Here is a 16,021-nt window from a genome sequence, read left to right on the forward strand (position 1 = left end):
GTATCTTTCATTGTACCAGTACCAAGCTGTTTTGACCATTGTAGCCACGTAATAAATTTTGAAATCAGAAAGTGAGAGTAAAATTTTGAAATCAGGAAGTGAGAGTATTATTATTCTTCTTAAGTAGTGCTTTGCTTAGCCTGGGTCTCTTTCCTTTCCATATAAAGTTTGTAATTGTTTTTTCCATCTCTTTGAAGAATGTCTTTGGAATCTGGATTGGGATTGCATTATATGTGTAAATTGCTTTGGGCAGTATTGACATTTTCACAATGTTAAGTCTTCCTATCCAGGAGCATGGTACATTCTTCCATTTCTTTTGGTTTCTTGTAGTAGTGTTTTGTAGTTTTCTTTGTATAGGTCCTTTGTTTCTCTGGTTACATTTATTCCTAGATATTTCATCCTTTTGGCGGCTATTGTAAATGGTATTGCTTTCCTAATGTCCTTTTCAGCACTGTCATTGTTACTGTAGAGGAATTCAACTGATTTTTGTATGTTGGCATTATATCTTGCCACTTTGCTGAATCTACCAATGAGATCAAGTAGCTTTTTTACTGAGTCTTTGGGGTTTTCTATGTATATATAGGATCATAACGTTTGCAAATAGTGTTTAATTTCCTCTTTGGCAATTTGGATGCTTTTTATTTCCGTTTTGCTGTATATCTCTTGCTAAGACTTCCAGCACAATATTGAATAGGAGTGGTGACAAAGGGGATCTTTGTCTGGTTCCTGTTTGCCGAGAGAAGGCCTTCAGTTTTTCTCCATTGAGAGTAATGTAGGCTGTTGGTTTTGTATATATGCTTTTCATGATGTTGCAGAATTACCCTTCAATTCCTACTTTGTTGAGTGTTTTAATCAGAAATGGATGTTGGATTTTGTCAAATGCCTTTTCTGCATCAATCCCTGTGGTTCTTTTCTTTTTTCTTATTTTTCTAATGTTGAACTAATTCTTTTTATTTTTGAAGATGGTAGAGCTCATTGAAATATTCTATCTATCTTGTTAGATATATTGCTAGGTTTTTAATTCCTTTTATTCAATTCAAATTTTTTGTATGTGCGTAGAAATGCAGTTAATTTCTGTGTAACTCTAAGATCTTTTGAGATTGTCTGTGCATATAATCTTACTTACTACAAATGAGGACAGTTTTTGGTCATTTTGAGTCAGCACCCAGTAATATCTATGCCCTTTCTCCACTCCTTCACTGCTGTACAGTGATGAATAACTGGTGGTAGTGGCCATCCCTGCCTTGAGTTTTCTTTATCCTGATAATACACATTATAAATTTTTATACTTGAAATTTTATAGTTAGCTTTTTTCAAAGATTATTGTGTGGGAGGTGCAGTACCCTTAAGATAGAACATTTAGTTGCCTCTTTCTTAATTCACAATATATTGTAATTGTTCTATACAAAATTCAATTCCTACCTTTTTCTTTGTAACTCTTACTCCTTCCCCATTCCCCTCTCCCTTATTACAATCATGCTGTTCTTAGTGTGTAGTTTTGTATGCATTTGAAATTTTTTACTTTGAAATATCTTAGAAAAAATATAAGTAGGACAAGGAATTTTATCAAAAAAATACACTAATTATGAAAATCAGGACATGAATAATGAAACAATACCATTTTCCTTTTTCGGTCCCTGGATCCTATCCAGAGTCATACATTTCAGTTTGTGGTAGTTATTTTGTAGAGTGTCACAGAGTTAAGTTTACCTGTAACTAAATTCATCTTATACATTATTGCTAAGAATATCATAGAAATGATGTATCTTTCTTAATGCATTTTAAGAGGCATATTATTTATAAGTTTGTACCATAACTGGTGTTATTAACTATGATCACTTGCTTAAGATGATGTAAAGTTATTTTTCCCTTTTAACAACTGTTTATTCTCACACACTAATTTTAGCATCCCTTGATAATTCTTGCCTGAAAGAGTTATTACTGTGATATTTGCCAAATGGATTTTTCCCCCCTTTCCTTATTCCTTCTGCATTTGAAGAATAAACTCTTTCTCTCTTTATACCAGTATGGACTTAACACAATGCAGCAATAAGAAGCGGTTAAGTACTATAACATAAGTTTTGACAAATAGTGACCCTGTGTAATGTTTCTGAGGCTGTACATCTTAGTAGGAGCAGCTGGTTGTCAGTCCAGTGCTTATCATTATTTTTTTCTCAAATTAATCTAGTCTTGGCTACTTCCCTGTCCTTTGACATGTCTCCATCATTTTTTCATAACATTGTTTACTTTCTGGTATAGCAAGATGTTCAGGGTTTTATCTTTTACTGTTCTTGTTCCAGCCCTGAAATCTTAAATTTGTTTATGTAATTGTATTTGACATCAATCCTCTTCTCTGCATTTTTCTAGGTTCTTCCACATTTGTAGTTATTCATTTATAGTAGACATTCTGGTTTTCTCCAACTATGCTAACACTAGTAATATTGCAGGAAACATCCTTGCAGTTGTCTTGTTATGAACCTGAGAACTTTGGGTTCTATTTCCAGAGCCAGATTACTAGGTCATAAAATACGCATATACTAAGACCTCATTGTTGTAATCTGCAAAGGTTGCTCGCTCAAGTTTACACTATCAGCAGCAGCAATGGATCAGGGTCCCCATCTTTCCAATTTTTACTAAGTTGGTGTACATAATCCTGTTTGAGTTAGCATTTCTTTAACTGCAGGTATTTTGAACATCTCTTTTCAACAAATAGTTAGGAGTTGAATTGCTTTATCATATGATTCTATGTTTAACTTTTTGAGAAGCCGCAAAACTCTTTTCCATAACAGCTGTACCATGTCATTGTCTCACCAGCTATGAATTGAGGGAGGGTTCTAATTTCTCTACATCCTTGCCAACATCTGTTCGTTTTCATTTCTTTAATCACTGCCATCTTAGTGGGTGTGCATTGATATTGTGCTTTTGGTTTGCATTTCCCTATTGGCTAATGAAATTTTCTTGACTGTGCAAAGATTTCAGTGTGTGGATTATAAACTATGAATAACATTGTGAAGAATGGGAATTCAAGAATACTTAATTATGCTCACAAGTACATAGACCAAAGGCCATCATTCAAACAAAACAAGGGAACACTGAATGGTTTGAAACCAGGAAAGGTGTGTATCAGGATCGTATCCTTTCACTATAGATTGAATAGGTATAGTGAAAAGGTATGACCTGTTTGAGTGACGGCCTTTTGGTTCACTAAACCTATTCAGTCTACAAGGAGCTCTGGTAGAAGAGTGGTTACAAATCGGGCTGTTAATCTCATGATCAGCAGTTCAAAACTACCAGCTGTTCTGCCGGAAAAAGATGAGGCTTTCTGCTGCTGTAAAGATTTATAGCCTCAGAAACCCTGTACAGGGTCGCTGTGAGTCAGAACTGATTCCAACGCACACCACCACCATTCAATCTATATGCTGAGTAAATAAATTGAGAAACTGGATGGACTATATGAAGGAGATAGCAGCAGGATTGGAAGAGGACTCATTAGCAGTCTCTCTGCTATACAGATCACACAACCTTGCTGAAAGCAAAGAGGTTTTAAAATACTGATGAAGATCAAAGACTACAGTCTTCAGTATGAGTTGCACCTCATTGTAAAGAAAACATACATACTCAAAACTGAACCAGTAAATAGCATGATCAATGGAGAAAAGACTGAAGTTGTCAAAGATTTCATTTTGCTTGGATCCACCATAACACTCATGAAAGAAGCAGAGATCAAAAGATGTATTGCATTAGGCAAAAGACCTTTTTCAAGTGTTCAAGGACTAAAGTGCTTCTCATCCAAGCCATTTCATTGTATTTTCAGTCCTAATGGTGTGGCACTGTAAGGTAAGCACTTGATCATACATTCAGTTTGAACTGCAAGGTTGGCGGTTAAACTCAGCAGCCGTTCCTTGGAAACCGTCTATACAGGATCGCTATGAGTCAAAACTGATTCGATGGCACTTTACAACAATAAATACATGTAAATGTGAAAGAATTGATGCATTTGAATTATGGTGTATAGAAAGTACCATGAGCTTCCTGAAGAATAAACAAATCCGTTTTGGAAGCGAGGGTGGCGAGACTTTGTCTCTCATACTTAAGATATGTCTCTCATACTTAAGACATGTTGTCAGGAGGAACAGTCTTCTGGAGGAACAGTCTTCTGGAGAAAGATATCATGCTTGATACAGTGGAGGGTCATTAAAAAAGAGCAAGACCTCCCCATGAGATGAATTTTCCTAGTGCCAGCAGCAGTAGGCTCAAGCATAACACTTGTGAGAGAATAGTACATGACTGGGCAGTGTTTCCTTTTGTTGTAATAGGGTCACCATGAAATTGAGCATCTTTTCATGTGCTTATCGATCATTTGTGTATTGGGTTTTTGTTGTTGCTGTTAAGTTGTTTTATATATTTTCAGAACCTCTACTATATGATTCCCAAAACTTTTCTCCTAATATGCTGGTTGTCTGTTCAGTTTGTTGATAAAGATGAACAAGTTTTTCAGTTTGATGAAATCTTAACTCTTTTGTCGTTCATATGCTTGGTGTCATGTTAAGAACTAGATCCTGAAGCATTATTCCTTTGGTTTTTTTCCTAAGAATTCTTATGTTTGATTGTGGAAATTTAGTTGTTTCCAGCCTTATGTAGCAGAGACTATTAATTCCCCATTGGATGGTGCTTTTAAAAGTTTGTGAAAAAATGCCGTTGAATTCTATTTTTCTATGAACTTTTGGGAGTTCTGTTGTACATAGCGTAACATCATATGCGAAAATGGATAGTTTTGCTTCTTCCCAATTTGGATATCAGTTAATCTGTTTATTTTGCCTAATTGCTCTGGCTAAAATTTCCTGGAAAATATTAGTATTTTTGTCTTGCTGATCGTAAGGGGAAAACTCTTTCTCCATTGAGTATGATATGGTATTAACTCTTAGTTTTATAAATGCCCTTTAGAAAGATATTTTTACTGAATATCTTTTCACTGGTGGTAATAGTCTAGAATGAACTAGATCTGACCAATTATAGGTGTTTGACTATGTAACACTCAGTTGCATCATATGCTATATAATAGAATTTTTAAGACTTTCTTGCTCCTGAGCCTACTGTATATTCAAAAACATTCTGCAGAAAACATATCTTTATGTTGACTGCTTTGCTGTAAAAAAAAAAAAAAAAAAGACACACATTTGCCAAAGTGACTGTGTTGCATGTAGGTGTTTATACTCTGGCTTATACACATGATGTTTTAAGTGCCATTGAGTCGATTCCGACCTATAGCGAGCCTATATAGGGTTTCCGAGGAGCAGCTGGTGAGCTTCGACCACCAACTTTGCAGTCTGACATATTAGTCCACAGCGCCACACCATACAGCCCATTACATAACAATCTAAATAATAACAGTGAATAGCAAAGATTGAGAAGGAAAGGGTGGTTTGAAGCTATCTTCAGGTTCTTGAAGGTATGTTAGTGTTTTAATTTCTGGTTATAGTTTAAGATATTCATTAGCATTCCCTTTTAGTAAATTTCAAACATAAAGTAAAATACTTATTCTTTTATGACAGGATCAGCGGCAAACTGAAGCCATCCAGTTGCTACAGGCACAACTGAGCAACATGACACTGCTTGTTTCAAATTTATCAACAACTGTGGCCGAATTAAAACGTGAGGTAATTGTTATTGCTAGTATTTTAAGATGGATTGGAAGTTGCCTTTAAGTCAAGATTGTTGTTAAGATCTATGGACCTTTGTTGTTAAGTACTGTAGAGTCATTTCTGGTGGGATTGGACCACATACCAAGACCTTTAACCAACCAAAATTCTCAGTATGGTAAACTTCAGAATGTGAATTTAGCATTTGTAAGTTTTGGAAATACAGGATAGAACTAGGAGGTCTTTTGGAAACCATTGAGAGTAGTAATATTTCATTTTAAATTAAAAAAGGCTTCATGTTAACTTGCTTTAAGAAAAATAAATTCCTTAATTTAGCAAATATTTATTGAGCAGTCAGCCAGTAGATGTGGGTTATAATTATAGAGTATAGAGTCCTAGGTTGAGGAGACAGCAGTGAATATTCTTTGGGTTCACAGAGCTTGCATTCTTGGGGAGAGGGAGAATGCGGATGGTAAGTATATAAACAGATGGTACAGATGGTAATTTTTCCAGAAGGAGAGTGCGATAGAGAATGAACTGTGTGCATGAGGAGGTGGAACTAATTGCTCGAGGAGGGAGCAGCGACACAGAGCCTGCGGTGATATGTTAAGAGAGCAGTAGAGTTAGGGCACAGAGAGGAGAAAAATGTAAATATGTTTTGAGAGTAGAAAGAATATTGTCAGGGACCTGAAAATGTCGGGCTTTCTAAGTAATACAGAGTTTGAATTTTATTTTAATCATTGCAAGCCATTGGGGAGTAGTAAGTAATGATATGGATCATCTTATTGACACTTAAAATTTTGAGAAACTCCCAACTTGCTTCTCTGTGGAGACAAGAGTGAAACAGAGGAAACTGGTTAGGAAGCAGTTGCGGTAGCCTAGGAGCCCTGTAGCATAGTGAGTTAAGCATTGGGCTGTCAACTGCAAGGTCAGTATGGTTCAAGCCCACCAGTCATGTTGCAAGGAACGATGAGGACTACTGAGTTTCGAAACCCTAGGGAGCAGCTTTTCCATGTCCTATAGCATTGCTGCCTTGAGTCATAATTGACTCAACAGCAGTGGATGAGTAGTGAAAAGAAGCCTGGACGAGGTGATATTTGCTTGGATTAGGATTCTAGCCATGGAAAATTGTGTGACGTTGCTGCTGTTGTATGCCCTCAAGTTAGTTCCGACTCAAAAAACAACCCTGCAGAGGGTTTCTGAGAGTGACTGATGGGTGTAAAATGCTCACCTTGTGGTTGCCATACCAGGGCTCTGAAGGCGCTAGGACCAGGTATTTGAAAGATCGGAAAGACTTGAGAGAGAACCAGTGTTTTGTTTTGTTTTTTCCTTCAGGAAACTGGAAAGAGGGCAAATTTGGCACAATTGGTGCATCAGCATGAATATGTTCACTGTATCATTTTTTAAACTGTCTTATAGGTTTGAAATTTTTAAAAATAAAAACTGGTGGCATGGTGGCCACTGCTTTAGTACATTTTCAAAACCTACATTTATAGTTTTGAGGTAAATTGAAAAATAAATTTTAAATGACTTGTCCTTTGTACTCTAACTAAACCTACTATACTTTTTCATAGTATGACTTATTATGAACCCTGTTCCCCATGTTAGGTTTCAGATCGACAGAGCTATCTTGTCATGTCTTTGGTTCTCTGTGTTGTCCTGGGGCTGATGCTATGTATGCAGCGTTGTCGAAACACTTCTCAATTTGATGGAGATTATATTTCAAAACTTCCTAAAAGTAATCAGTATCCAAGTCCTAAAAGGTAATAATACCGGCATTAGTTTCACAATCTTCCTTTTACACTGTGCTTTTTATATCCTTAAGAAATGTTGAGCAAATAAAGGGATACAGAAGTAATTCTTTCCTCATGTAATTATCTTGAAACTAAAATGCTAAAAATAATTTAAAAACCCTTGGGTCTAGTGAGATAGCCATGTGCCTAGATGTTTCAGTAGACTATAGTATCACAAAAACATTTATAGTAAGGGCGTGAAAATTCTTGACATGGTTTGGTTGAGAAAAATATTTAAATGTGGCATTCAAAGGAGGAGATCTGGCATTTTAGTAATTACCTTAATAATACCACTTAGAGAAGGATCTTTAAAAGCTTTCTTCATATTAGCTATACTTGGAATGTTAACTAAGCGATTAGGCCTTTATAGTTTGTGCAGTTTTCATCCATCCTGAACTACAGTATGAATTTTATGTAGTTTACTCATTGTGGACAATGTTGACTTTTCTTAATGTTTTAGGTGTTTTTCTTCTTATGATGATATGAATTTGAAAACAAGAACTTCATTTCCACTTATCAGATCCAAGTCTCTACAGTTAACTGGCAAAGAAGGTAGATTTTATCCATCTGTGATATTCATAAATAGAATTTAGCTTGTGTCAGTACTGAGTTCAAGACCATCTGCTACAGAATAATAGACACAAGCATCAAAATCTTATCATTTTCAGATTTGTACCTTTGTTCCTAAAACGTCAGAGGGTGGGAATGGGGTTTTAGTTTATGTAATTATTAGCCATTAGTAGCTTACTATGCTCCTGTTTAGAAGTATTTCTTTTTAGAAAGGGATGTTTGAGAAAGTTCAACAGATATGGAAAACCTGAATGTGCTCCCATAGCTCCTGTGCTTATCTGCCTCCTCTTCTTATAAAGGTAGGACTCTTTTTGTCTCTAGTTCAGGACTGTGAGGCACTTTCTGAACAAAAATCTGTTCTCTTTTTTGTAGTCTTTAAGTCTAATTGTCTGCAATTGACTAAATACTCAATAGTTATTTAAGTTTAAATGAATGGATGTAAAATAGGGTCTTTTCCTATTTCAGTACCTTTGTAATTAGTGTTTTATTAAGAAACTTAAAAATTTTACCTTCATAGATATATTAATTACTTCAATTGGGCATTATCTTTTCTCTTTTTTTAAATAATTATTCCTCAGTTTCAAGTTTTGTAGACCTAATCCATTGCATATGTGTTTACTTAGGGCTATTTCTCCTGTTTTGTTTTTTTCTTTCATATGCCATTTGACAGGTGAAAGTTTAAATTTACATATAGCATACATTTTACAAAACAAAGTACAGTCACCATATATGAAGCTCAGTGAGTTTTCACAGACTGAGTAGTCTTGTGTAACCAACACAGATCAAGAAACAACATAATCCACCCATCTCCTTCCAGAGTAGCCACTATTTTAATTTCTAACTATTGATTGTGAGATTTATGTTATTTATTCACATTTGCATTATTTCCAGTTAGGCTGTTTTTAGTTGAGGTAAAATACATGTATGGATTTTGTAGGTTCTTACACAAGGAACTTCAAAAAGTTTAAAAGATAATTGTATTGTTGTTAAGTGCCATGGGAGTCGGTTCCGACTCATAGCGACCCTATACAAGGTTTTTGAGGCTTTAAATCTTTATTTACAGGAGCAGAAAGCCTTTCTTTCTCCCGCGGAACAGCTGGTAGTTTCGAACTGCTGACCCTTGCAGTTCACAGTCCGATTCATAATCACTACGCTACCAGACCTCCATATTATCTAGAAATTGGATTTCGGGATCAAGTGTGTGTATATTTCCCTGTAGACACCAGCACACAGTGTTCTAGAATATTGTACACATTGATATCTCCACCACCTGTGTTTGAAGGTTCCACTTGATCCACATCCTTACTGTTTGTTGGCCGTCCATTCTAATGGGCATGACCTGCATTCCCTATTTGAGCTATATTCATGTATTTAGGGAATATGGTAGAAGAAGTTCTTTGTCTTTTTGGTCTCATTTTCAGTAAACGGAAATCATAGCTTTACTACTCGTTTCTTGCAAAGATGAACTATATAAATAAACCATTTGGTTTTATTTCTTTTCCTATTTACATTAAATCGCTTCTAAGAGCATGTATTGTAGCAGTCATCCTGTACTTGCTTTATTTTTGCATCTAACCTTTGTGGCTCCTCAGAAAAAATAACTGGGAATTTGATTCTCCAAAGATTACAGCCAGAGAACCCCAGGAGGCAATTAGATGGCACCTAATACCAATCTCTGTCACAAGGGACCATGTCTGATTTTTATACTTTGCACAGTTAGTAATAGACAGAATTGGGCAAATTATATAATCTCTTGGTTGTTAAATGGTACCTAGATTATTGATGTTGTGTTGTATATAAATCAGTTTATTCTAAGCTTTCTTCTCAGTGTTCTTCCTCTCTTTCTCCTTTTCAAGTATATGCTCTGATCTGCTACACTTTTGTTGAGTGGCCAGGTGGACAAAAACCAGCAACTACTGAGTCCGTGTGACCCTGTGTGCTTGATAGGGTTTGTAGTAGTAGATTGCCAGGCTTGTCTTCCAAAGCACTTCTGAGGGCCTCCAGGGTCCACATTTATAGGTAACATATGAGTACATTTGTAACACACAGAATGTTTCTGATCTTTTAAAAAGAGAAAAGTAGTTTATCTAGTCAATACCAGTGTAACTGCTACCCAGATCAAGAACTAGAACATGACCTGTGTATTCTTAGGATAATCATAGGCTTGATTTTCTTAAGAGTTTTACCTTTAGTGTTTTAATTCCTAAACAGTATAACTGGATTTTTGCCTGGTTTTGAACTTTATATATATATTTTTTTATATTTAATCCACAAGGAATTGATTTTCTGTATATGGTCTTTAGGTAGGTGTTCTAATATAAAATGTCTTACAATTGAAAAGACTGTCCTTTCCTTATGGCTATGCAACTTCTGTCACATTAACAAGTGATATGCACATAACTAGGAGTCCTAGAGGAGACCACAAGGCTGGTAGTTAAAACTCACCAACCACTTCTCGGAAACCGTATGTAAGGTTGCTATTAGTCAGAACCAACCCCATTTCCTATTCCAATGTCTGTATCACTAGCATATTGTGTTAATAACCATAGCTTGGCTGTATTATTGACTGTACATTCCCATATAAATGTTTAACCACCTATTAAATGTTCTATCAGAAAAGTATTGACATTTTATTGAAATTATATTGAATATTTCCTCCAGAGAGATCAGCTTTTGTTAGTCTTTGTAAATTGGGTTTACGTACAACCTTGTTCTATGAATGTTCATCTTTAGGATATTTAAAGAGGTTTGTTTTCTTCCCCACCAAGTGGTTGACAGGCACCTTGTCTTTATTCCTAGTTTGCTAATGGTTTCCCTTCTCCATAAATCTATGCTTAATTTTGCTAAATTTTTTTTGCTCAACTTTTTTCAGCACCTTTTGAAGATGATTATAGTTTAAAGGAATGAGTTACATTCATTTATTTTCCAGTGTAAAACTAATACTGCATTTTGCTGTGCTACCAGTTCGCTTCCGACTCACAGCAACGCTGCATAGGGTTTCTGAGGAGCGGCTGGTGTGTACTTGAAATGCCGACCTTGTGGTCCAGTGATTATCCCATAGTACCACACCAGGACTTTTTAACATAGCATGACTTTATCAAATACAAAGTGATGATTGTGTATTTTATGTATGCATTTTACATAATAACTTGACATGATCAGACAGACTGCTGGTTTTGGTATATAAGTCTTATGGAATCAGATAGATGGTAATGCACTTCTGCCCCCTTTTCTCAGAATGAGTATCTTCGAGTCACTGTTGTTAAGTTCTATCAAGTAGGTTCTGATTTGACAGCATGTAACATGTATTAAGTTATTGCTTTGCCATGTGTATTGCATGTTTTGATGATTTTGGAGTTCGTAGTTATGATAATGATAGTATAGTGTATATATGTTCCTCTGACTTCCACAGATGGTCACAACTACATATTGCACATCCACATATGTGATGCTGCAGGCAAGAGTTTCTTTTAGGGAAAATACTCGAAAGATCCTATTCTGTTGCCCCATAGTTATCATTTTTTTGTTTGCATATTTTGGCTTATGGTTACCATAGAAAATTCATCCTATTAGCAAATAATCATTAAGGGACAATACTTTTTTGTAGTGTATAGTCAGAGTATAAATCTACTTTTCTGACTTTTTTTCTTATTATAGTAGACCCAAATGATTTGTACATCGTAGAACCCCTCAAGTTTTCACCCGAAAAAAAGGTAATATTTTGTTTGGTTTTAAGTACATGGTATAATGTAAGATTAAATAGAGTTATGTTAAACCATCTAAACCTAAGTTTTCTGTCAACTTACTGTTTATTGTCAGTAATAGTAATTGTGTAACAACTGTTTCAAACTGGTTCAACAAACCAAATCCAGCTTGTAGCCTATTACTTATATAGCCTTGCAGCTAACAAGATTAAAGGGATATAAAGTAAAACTTAGAAGTATGCAGCAGAGAGACAGCATGTGACCTGCAAAGCCTAAAATATCTACTCGTTGGCATTTTGCTAATCCTGGATAAGACAGCCATTATTATTTATTATCTGATGCATGCCAACCCAGTGCATTGTTTTCTTAAAAGGCTCATCAGAAGAAACAGGTGGCAAAACTCAGAATAGCTCCTTTGGCCTCACAAGTTATTCTCATTTTCATTAGAATTGTCATTGGAGCCACATAGGCCAGTAGTAACTTTTTAGGCTATTAAGTAGGTATACATGAAAGCAATTAAAGTATTTCTGGCTCAAAGGGTTTTGTCTATACAAGACATAGCAGTGTATAGGAGTGGGCTTGAAAACATTTGTGGGAAAGTCCATTATCTTTTCATTCCATTTCCCATGAAATTTCTTAAGCCCCCTTGTACATGCCGTTGATAATGCTATTTTAGTTTTTGCCAGGAGAGGGCACTTTCCTCCATTAGTTCACTTTCTGGGATGTTTCCATCTATTGGAGAGCTCATTTCCTATTTTTTCTTTTACATATGCTATAGAAGAAACGCTGCAAATACAAAACAGAAAAAATTGAGACCATCAAGCCAGCTGATCCATTGCACCATATAGCCAATGGAGACCTAAAAGCAAGAAAGCCCTTTACGAACCAGAGAGATTTTTCTAATATGGGAGAAGTTTATCACTCTTCTTATAAGGGCCCTCCATCAGAAGGAAGCTCAGAAACTTCTTCACAATCAGAAGAGTCCTATTTTTGTGGCATTTCAGCTTGCACGAGTTTGTGCAATGGACAGTCCCAAAAGACAAAGACTGAGAAGAGGGCGTTAAAACGAAGGCGATCTAAAGTCCAAGACCAAGGAAAACTGATAAAAACTCTAATACAGACTAAGTCAGGATCATTGCCGAGCCTGCATGACATAATCAAAGGAAACAAAGAGATCACCGTGGGGACATTTGGTGTGACAGCAGTTTCAGGACATATTTAAAATTTAATTGAACTTTTTGTACTGGAGACTTTTGTTTTTCTTTGAAGAACATTCTGTGGTATTTGAAGGGATTGAGGGAGGGAGAAGCTCCTACTGGGAAAAGTATTCAGAAATTATGGTTTCTGCCTTTTTAAAAAGTAGATGGGATTGTGTCAATCTTGTTAATGAGCTGCAATTTTACAAGGCTAATATTTTCCTACAATGACAATGGTAGACATTTTTAAAAGCTGTTTTTCACAGGCAAATTACTGGGACTAAAGTAATCTGGAAGCCTAGTTCCTTAGGTGGGATAGGAATGAAAGCCTAAACCTCTTCCTTTAGCTTTGTTCCTATTTCTTGCACCTTCCCATATTTATGTGCCTTTTGTCTATTTATAATGCCACTGGAAGAGGAGGGAGAACTTTTTCTGTCATTTGATTTCCTTTACAACTTTGTCTGTATTTTGGAAGCTGCAAACACTACAAGGCTTGTGAGGTGCTCTGTGCCTGAAGCTTAACAATGTGTAAAGATCCTCAAAGACTCGCCAATTAGCTCTCTGTTTAGCAAACTCACTGGCTATTTTTTTTTTTTTTTTTTTTTTTTTAAGGTAAATGGTGATGCTGTTAGTATTTCTATTTAAATAGTTTGGATTGAAATACTTTTTTCTTAGTTACTAACTTAATGAGAAAACATAAACCGCCATACAAGATCTCTTCTTGCAAATGACTGGTATTAGCAAACAAATTTGGTACACTCAACTCATAAAGACATTTTACCACTTGTAAAGGCTTGTTTTTTTAAGCTATATTCCATTTATAGCATTCACAATAAACACTCATCCTCCACACTTACAGATCACTGTTCTAATACTACCAATACACCATGTGAGAGTTTGACTACAGAGTCCAGGTCTTACATGATATAATCACTGCCTGTGTCCATACGCATAGAATCAGCTCGTGAGTTTGACAAGCTTTGTCTAATTGGTCACATCTGAAGGGATTATTCCTTGATATTTGCTTTATTTGGGCTACAAATGTGCAGAGGTATATGTGTGTGATGTCAGCGTGCCTGTCTCCAGTTTGTCTTATTTTTTTCTAATATTGAATGAAATTATTTGGTGTGTGTAGTTGTGAGTGAAAGTAGAACCTGTTTCTTTTTGAAAGGGGGAGAATTGATCATTTTGTCTTGTAAGACTTAAGTTTTAACTTATTGAGCACTTTCAGTAGTAACTGTTGTGTGAACTTGTCAAATACCTTTCTTGGGGTATTGTTTTAATGTGACTTATTTAAAGCCTTTTTGTTTGTTTAAGCTGCTGCTTTTATGTTATTTAGGCTAACAGTATGTTTTAGATGATTTAATTTTTTTTTCCCAGTCTGCACAATTAGCCATTCAGAGAAGGAGGGCTTGACTGTATACAAGCCCATTGAAAGAGGACTCCTTGGGAGCAGAGGCAGAGCAGAAGTGACACTGTCTGTGTGCAGCATCCAGTGTTGTGGAAGACTTACAATATGTAACTACGGAGCTGTAGTGCCATTAGAAAAACTGTGAATTTCCAAATAAATCTGAACATTTGTCTTTATTAATTATTGGTTCTTCTGATCTTTGATAAAGAACTCACACATTTTCATTACTAACCTCATAGATATCAGTTCTGTCATTTTAAAGTGAAATACAGCAGCATCCCTTTAAATCAGTGATCACAGTTCTACCAACTGTGAACTAACTGGACTCACATAAACATTTTGTTCCCTATAAAGTCAGAGTTTCACTCTTTTAAACACTGAAATGACACTTTGTAATCTATTTAGTAGCAAAAGCAGATGAGCTTATCAGCACATGTCCAAAAAAAGATAAAATGACAAAAATGACCTAGAGGTAGACCTGGACTACATTCTGGAAGGAGGGCAGCCTTGGAAATTCCTGAGAAGGCATTCAGAAAAATGACTGTAAAATGTTTCAAAACACTTAACAATGGAGTTCAGAAAAAGAAGTTAGGAAAGCACTACAGGAACAATCAAATAAGATACAGCTTTAGAAACAATTCAAAACCTACAGAAAGCGGTCCAAACGAATATCAGAAATAGATAATACACTGAAAGGGCAAAGGAGTAGAATAGAAGAGATGGAAGGTAGAGCTAGTGAAATGGAATACAAATCTCTCACTACCAGTAAGCTAGAAGAGCCAACAGAAAAAATTATTAAAAAATCTGAAGAAGGTCTAAGATTCATGTTGGACAGCATGAAGAGGAATTATCAGCATTCCAGAACAGGAATAATCACACAAGTCCACAGAGAAAATAGTTGAAAAACTGCAAGAAAAAAATTTCTCTAACAGCATGAAAAGTGGAAAGATAAACATTCAAGAAGCTCAGCGAACCCCAGGAAGGATAAACCCCAAAAGAAAATCACCGAGACATATCATAATCAAACTCTCCAAAATCAAAGATAGGATGGAATCCTGAAAGCAGCTAGGGAAAAGAGAAGCATTAAATACAAAGACAAGCAAGTCAGATTAAACTCAGATCTCTCAACAGAAACCATGCAATCAAGAAGGCAATGGGGAGTCATATGTAAAACCCTGAAAGAAAAAAAATGCCAACCAAGAATCATTTATCCAGCAAAGCTATCAATCAGATACAACAGTGTAATCAAAACATTCCAGGATAAACAGAAGCTAAGGGAATTTGCCAAAGCTAACCCTGTGCTACAAAACATACTAAAAGGAGTTCTGCGGACTGAGAACCAACAAGAACAGAAAACAATCAGAGACTGACATATGTAGCAGCACCTCCCAGAATTAAATTGACAGATGGAAGAGTCAAGAACAGAATAAAACTATAAGAACAAACTCAGAGAATCTGGGAGGTCCAATCTATGATCAAAACAATTACAATGTAAAAAGAAGTTAAACACGTAGGAACGGTAATCCAGATGGTGAGAAGGTCAGGTAGATTACAGGATAAAATAGACTGCACTAAATGGAGAGAAAAGTTAATGGACTATGAGGCAACCTCAAAATTAACACTTCACAACATACCAAGAGAATGAAAATCCAAGAAGAACATGGAAACATTAAAACTATGAGGAAACTCACAAGAAAGAACACAAAAA

At 35.8% G+C, this 16,021-nt stretch overlaps 1 protein-coding gene across 3 annotated transcripts in view; it reads left to right on the top strand.

Moving 5' to 3' along the window:
* The window catches only part of SUCO (SUN domain containing ossification factor), a 142,753-nt gene extending 128,260 nt beyond the window's left edge, over nucleotides 1–14,493 (top strand). For 2 of the 3 annotated variants that reach the window (XM_006867051.1, XM_006867050.1), the window contains 5 exons: nucleotides 5,553–5,657; nucleotides 7,248–7,402; nucleotides 7,893–7,984; nucleotides 11,660–11,715; nucleotides 12,485–14,493. In XM_006867051.1, the coding sequence (XP_006867113.1) occupies nucleotides 5,553–5,657; nucleotides 7,248–7,402; nucleotides 7,893–7,984; nucleotides 11,660–11,715; nucleotides 12,485–12,928 (852 nt within the window). In that variant the 3' untranslated portion in view covers nucleotides 12,929–14,493. The remainder of the gene's footprint in view (nucleotides 1–5,552; nucleotides 5,658–7,247; nucleotides 7,403–7,892; nucleotides 7,985–11,659; nucleotides 11,716–12,484) is intronic. The other variant, XM_006867049.1, reaches the window with a different exon arrangement.
* Nucleotides 14,494–16,021: the final 1,528 nt, after the last annotated feature.

The sequence above is a fragment of the Chrysochloris asiatica genome, unplaced genomic scaffold (genome assembly GCF_000296735.1).
Source record: "Chrysochloris asiatica unplaced genomic scaffold, ChrAsi1.0 scaffold00100, whole genome shotgun sequence".
NCBI lineage: Eukaryota > Metazoa > Chordata > Mammalia > Afrosoricida > Chrysochloridae > Chrysochloris > Chrysochloris asiatica.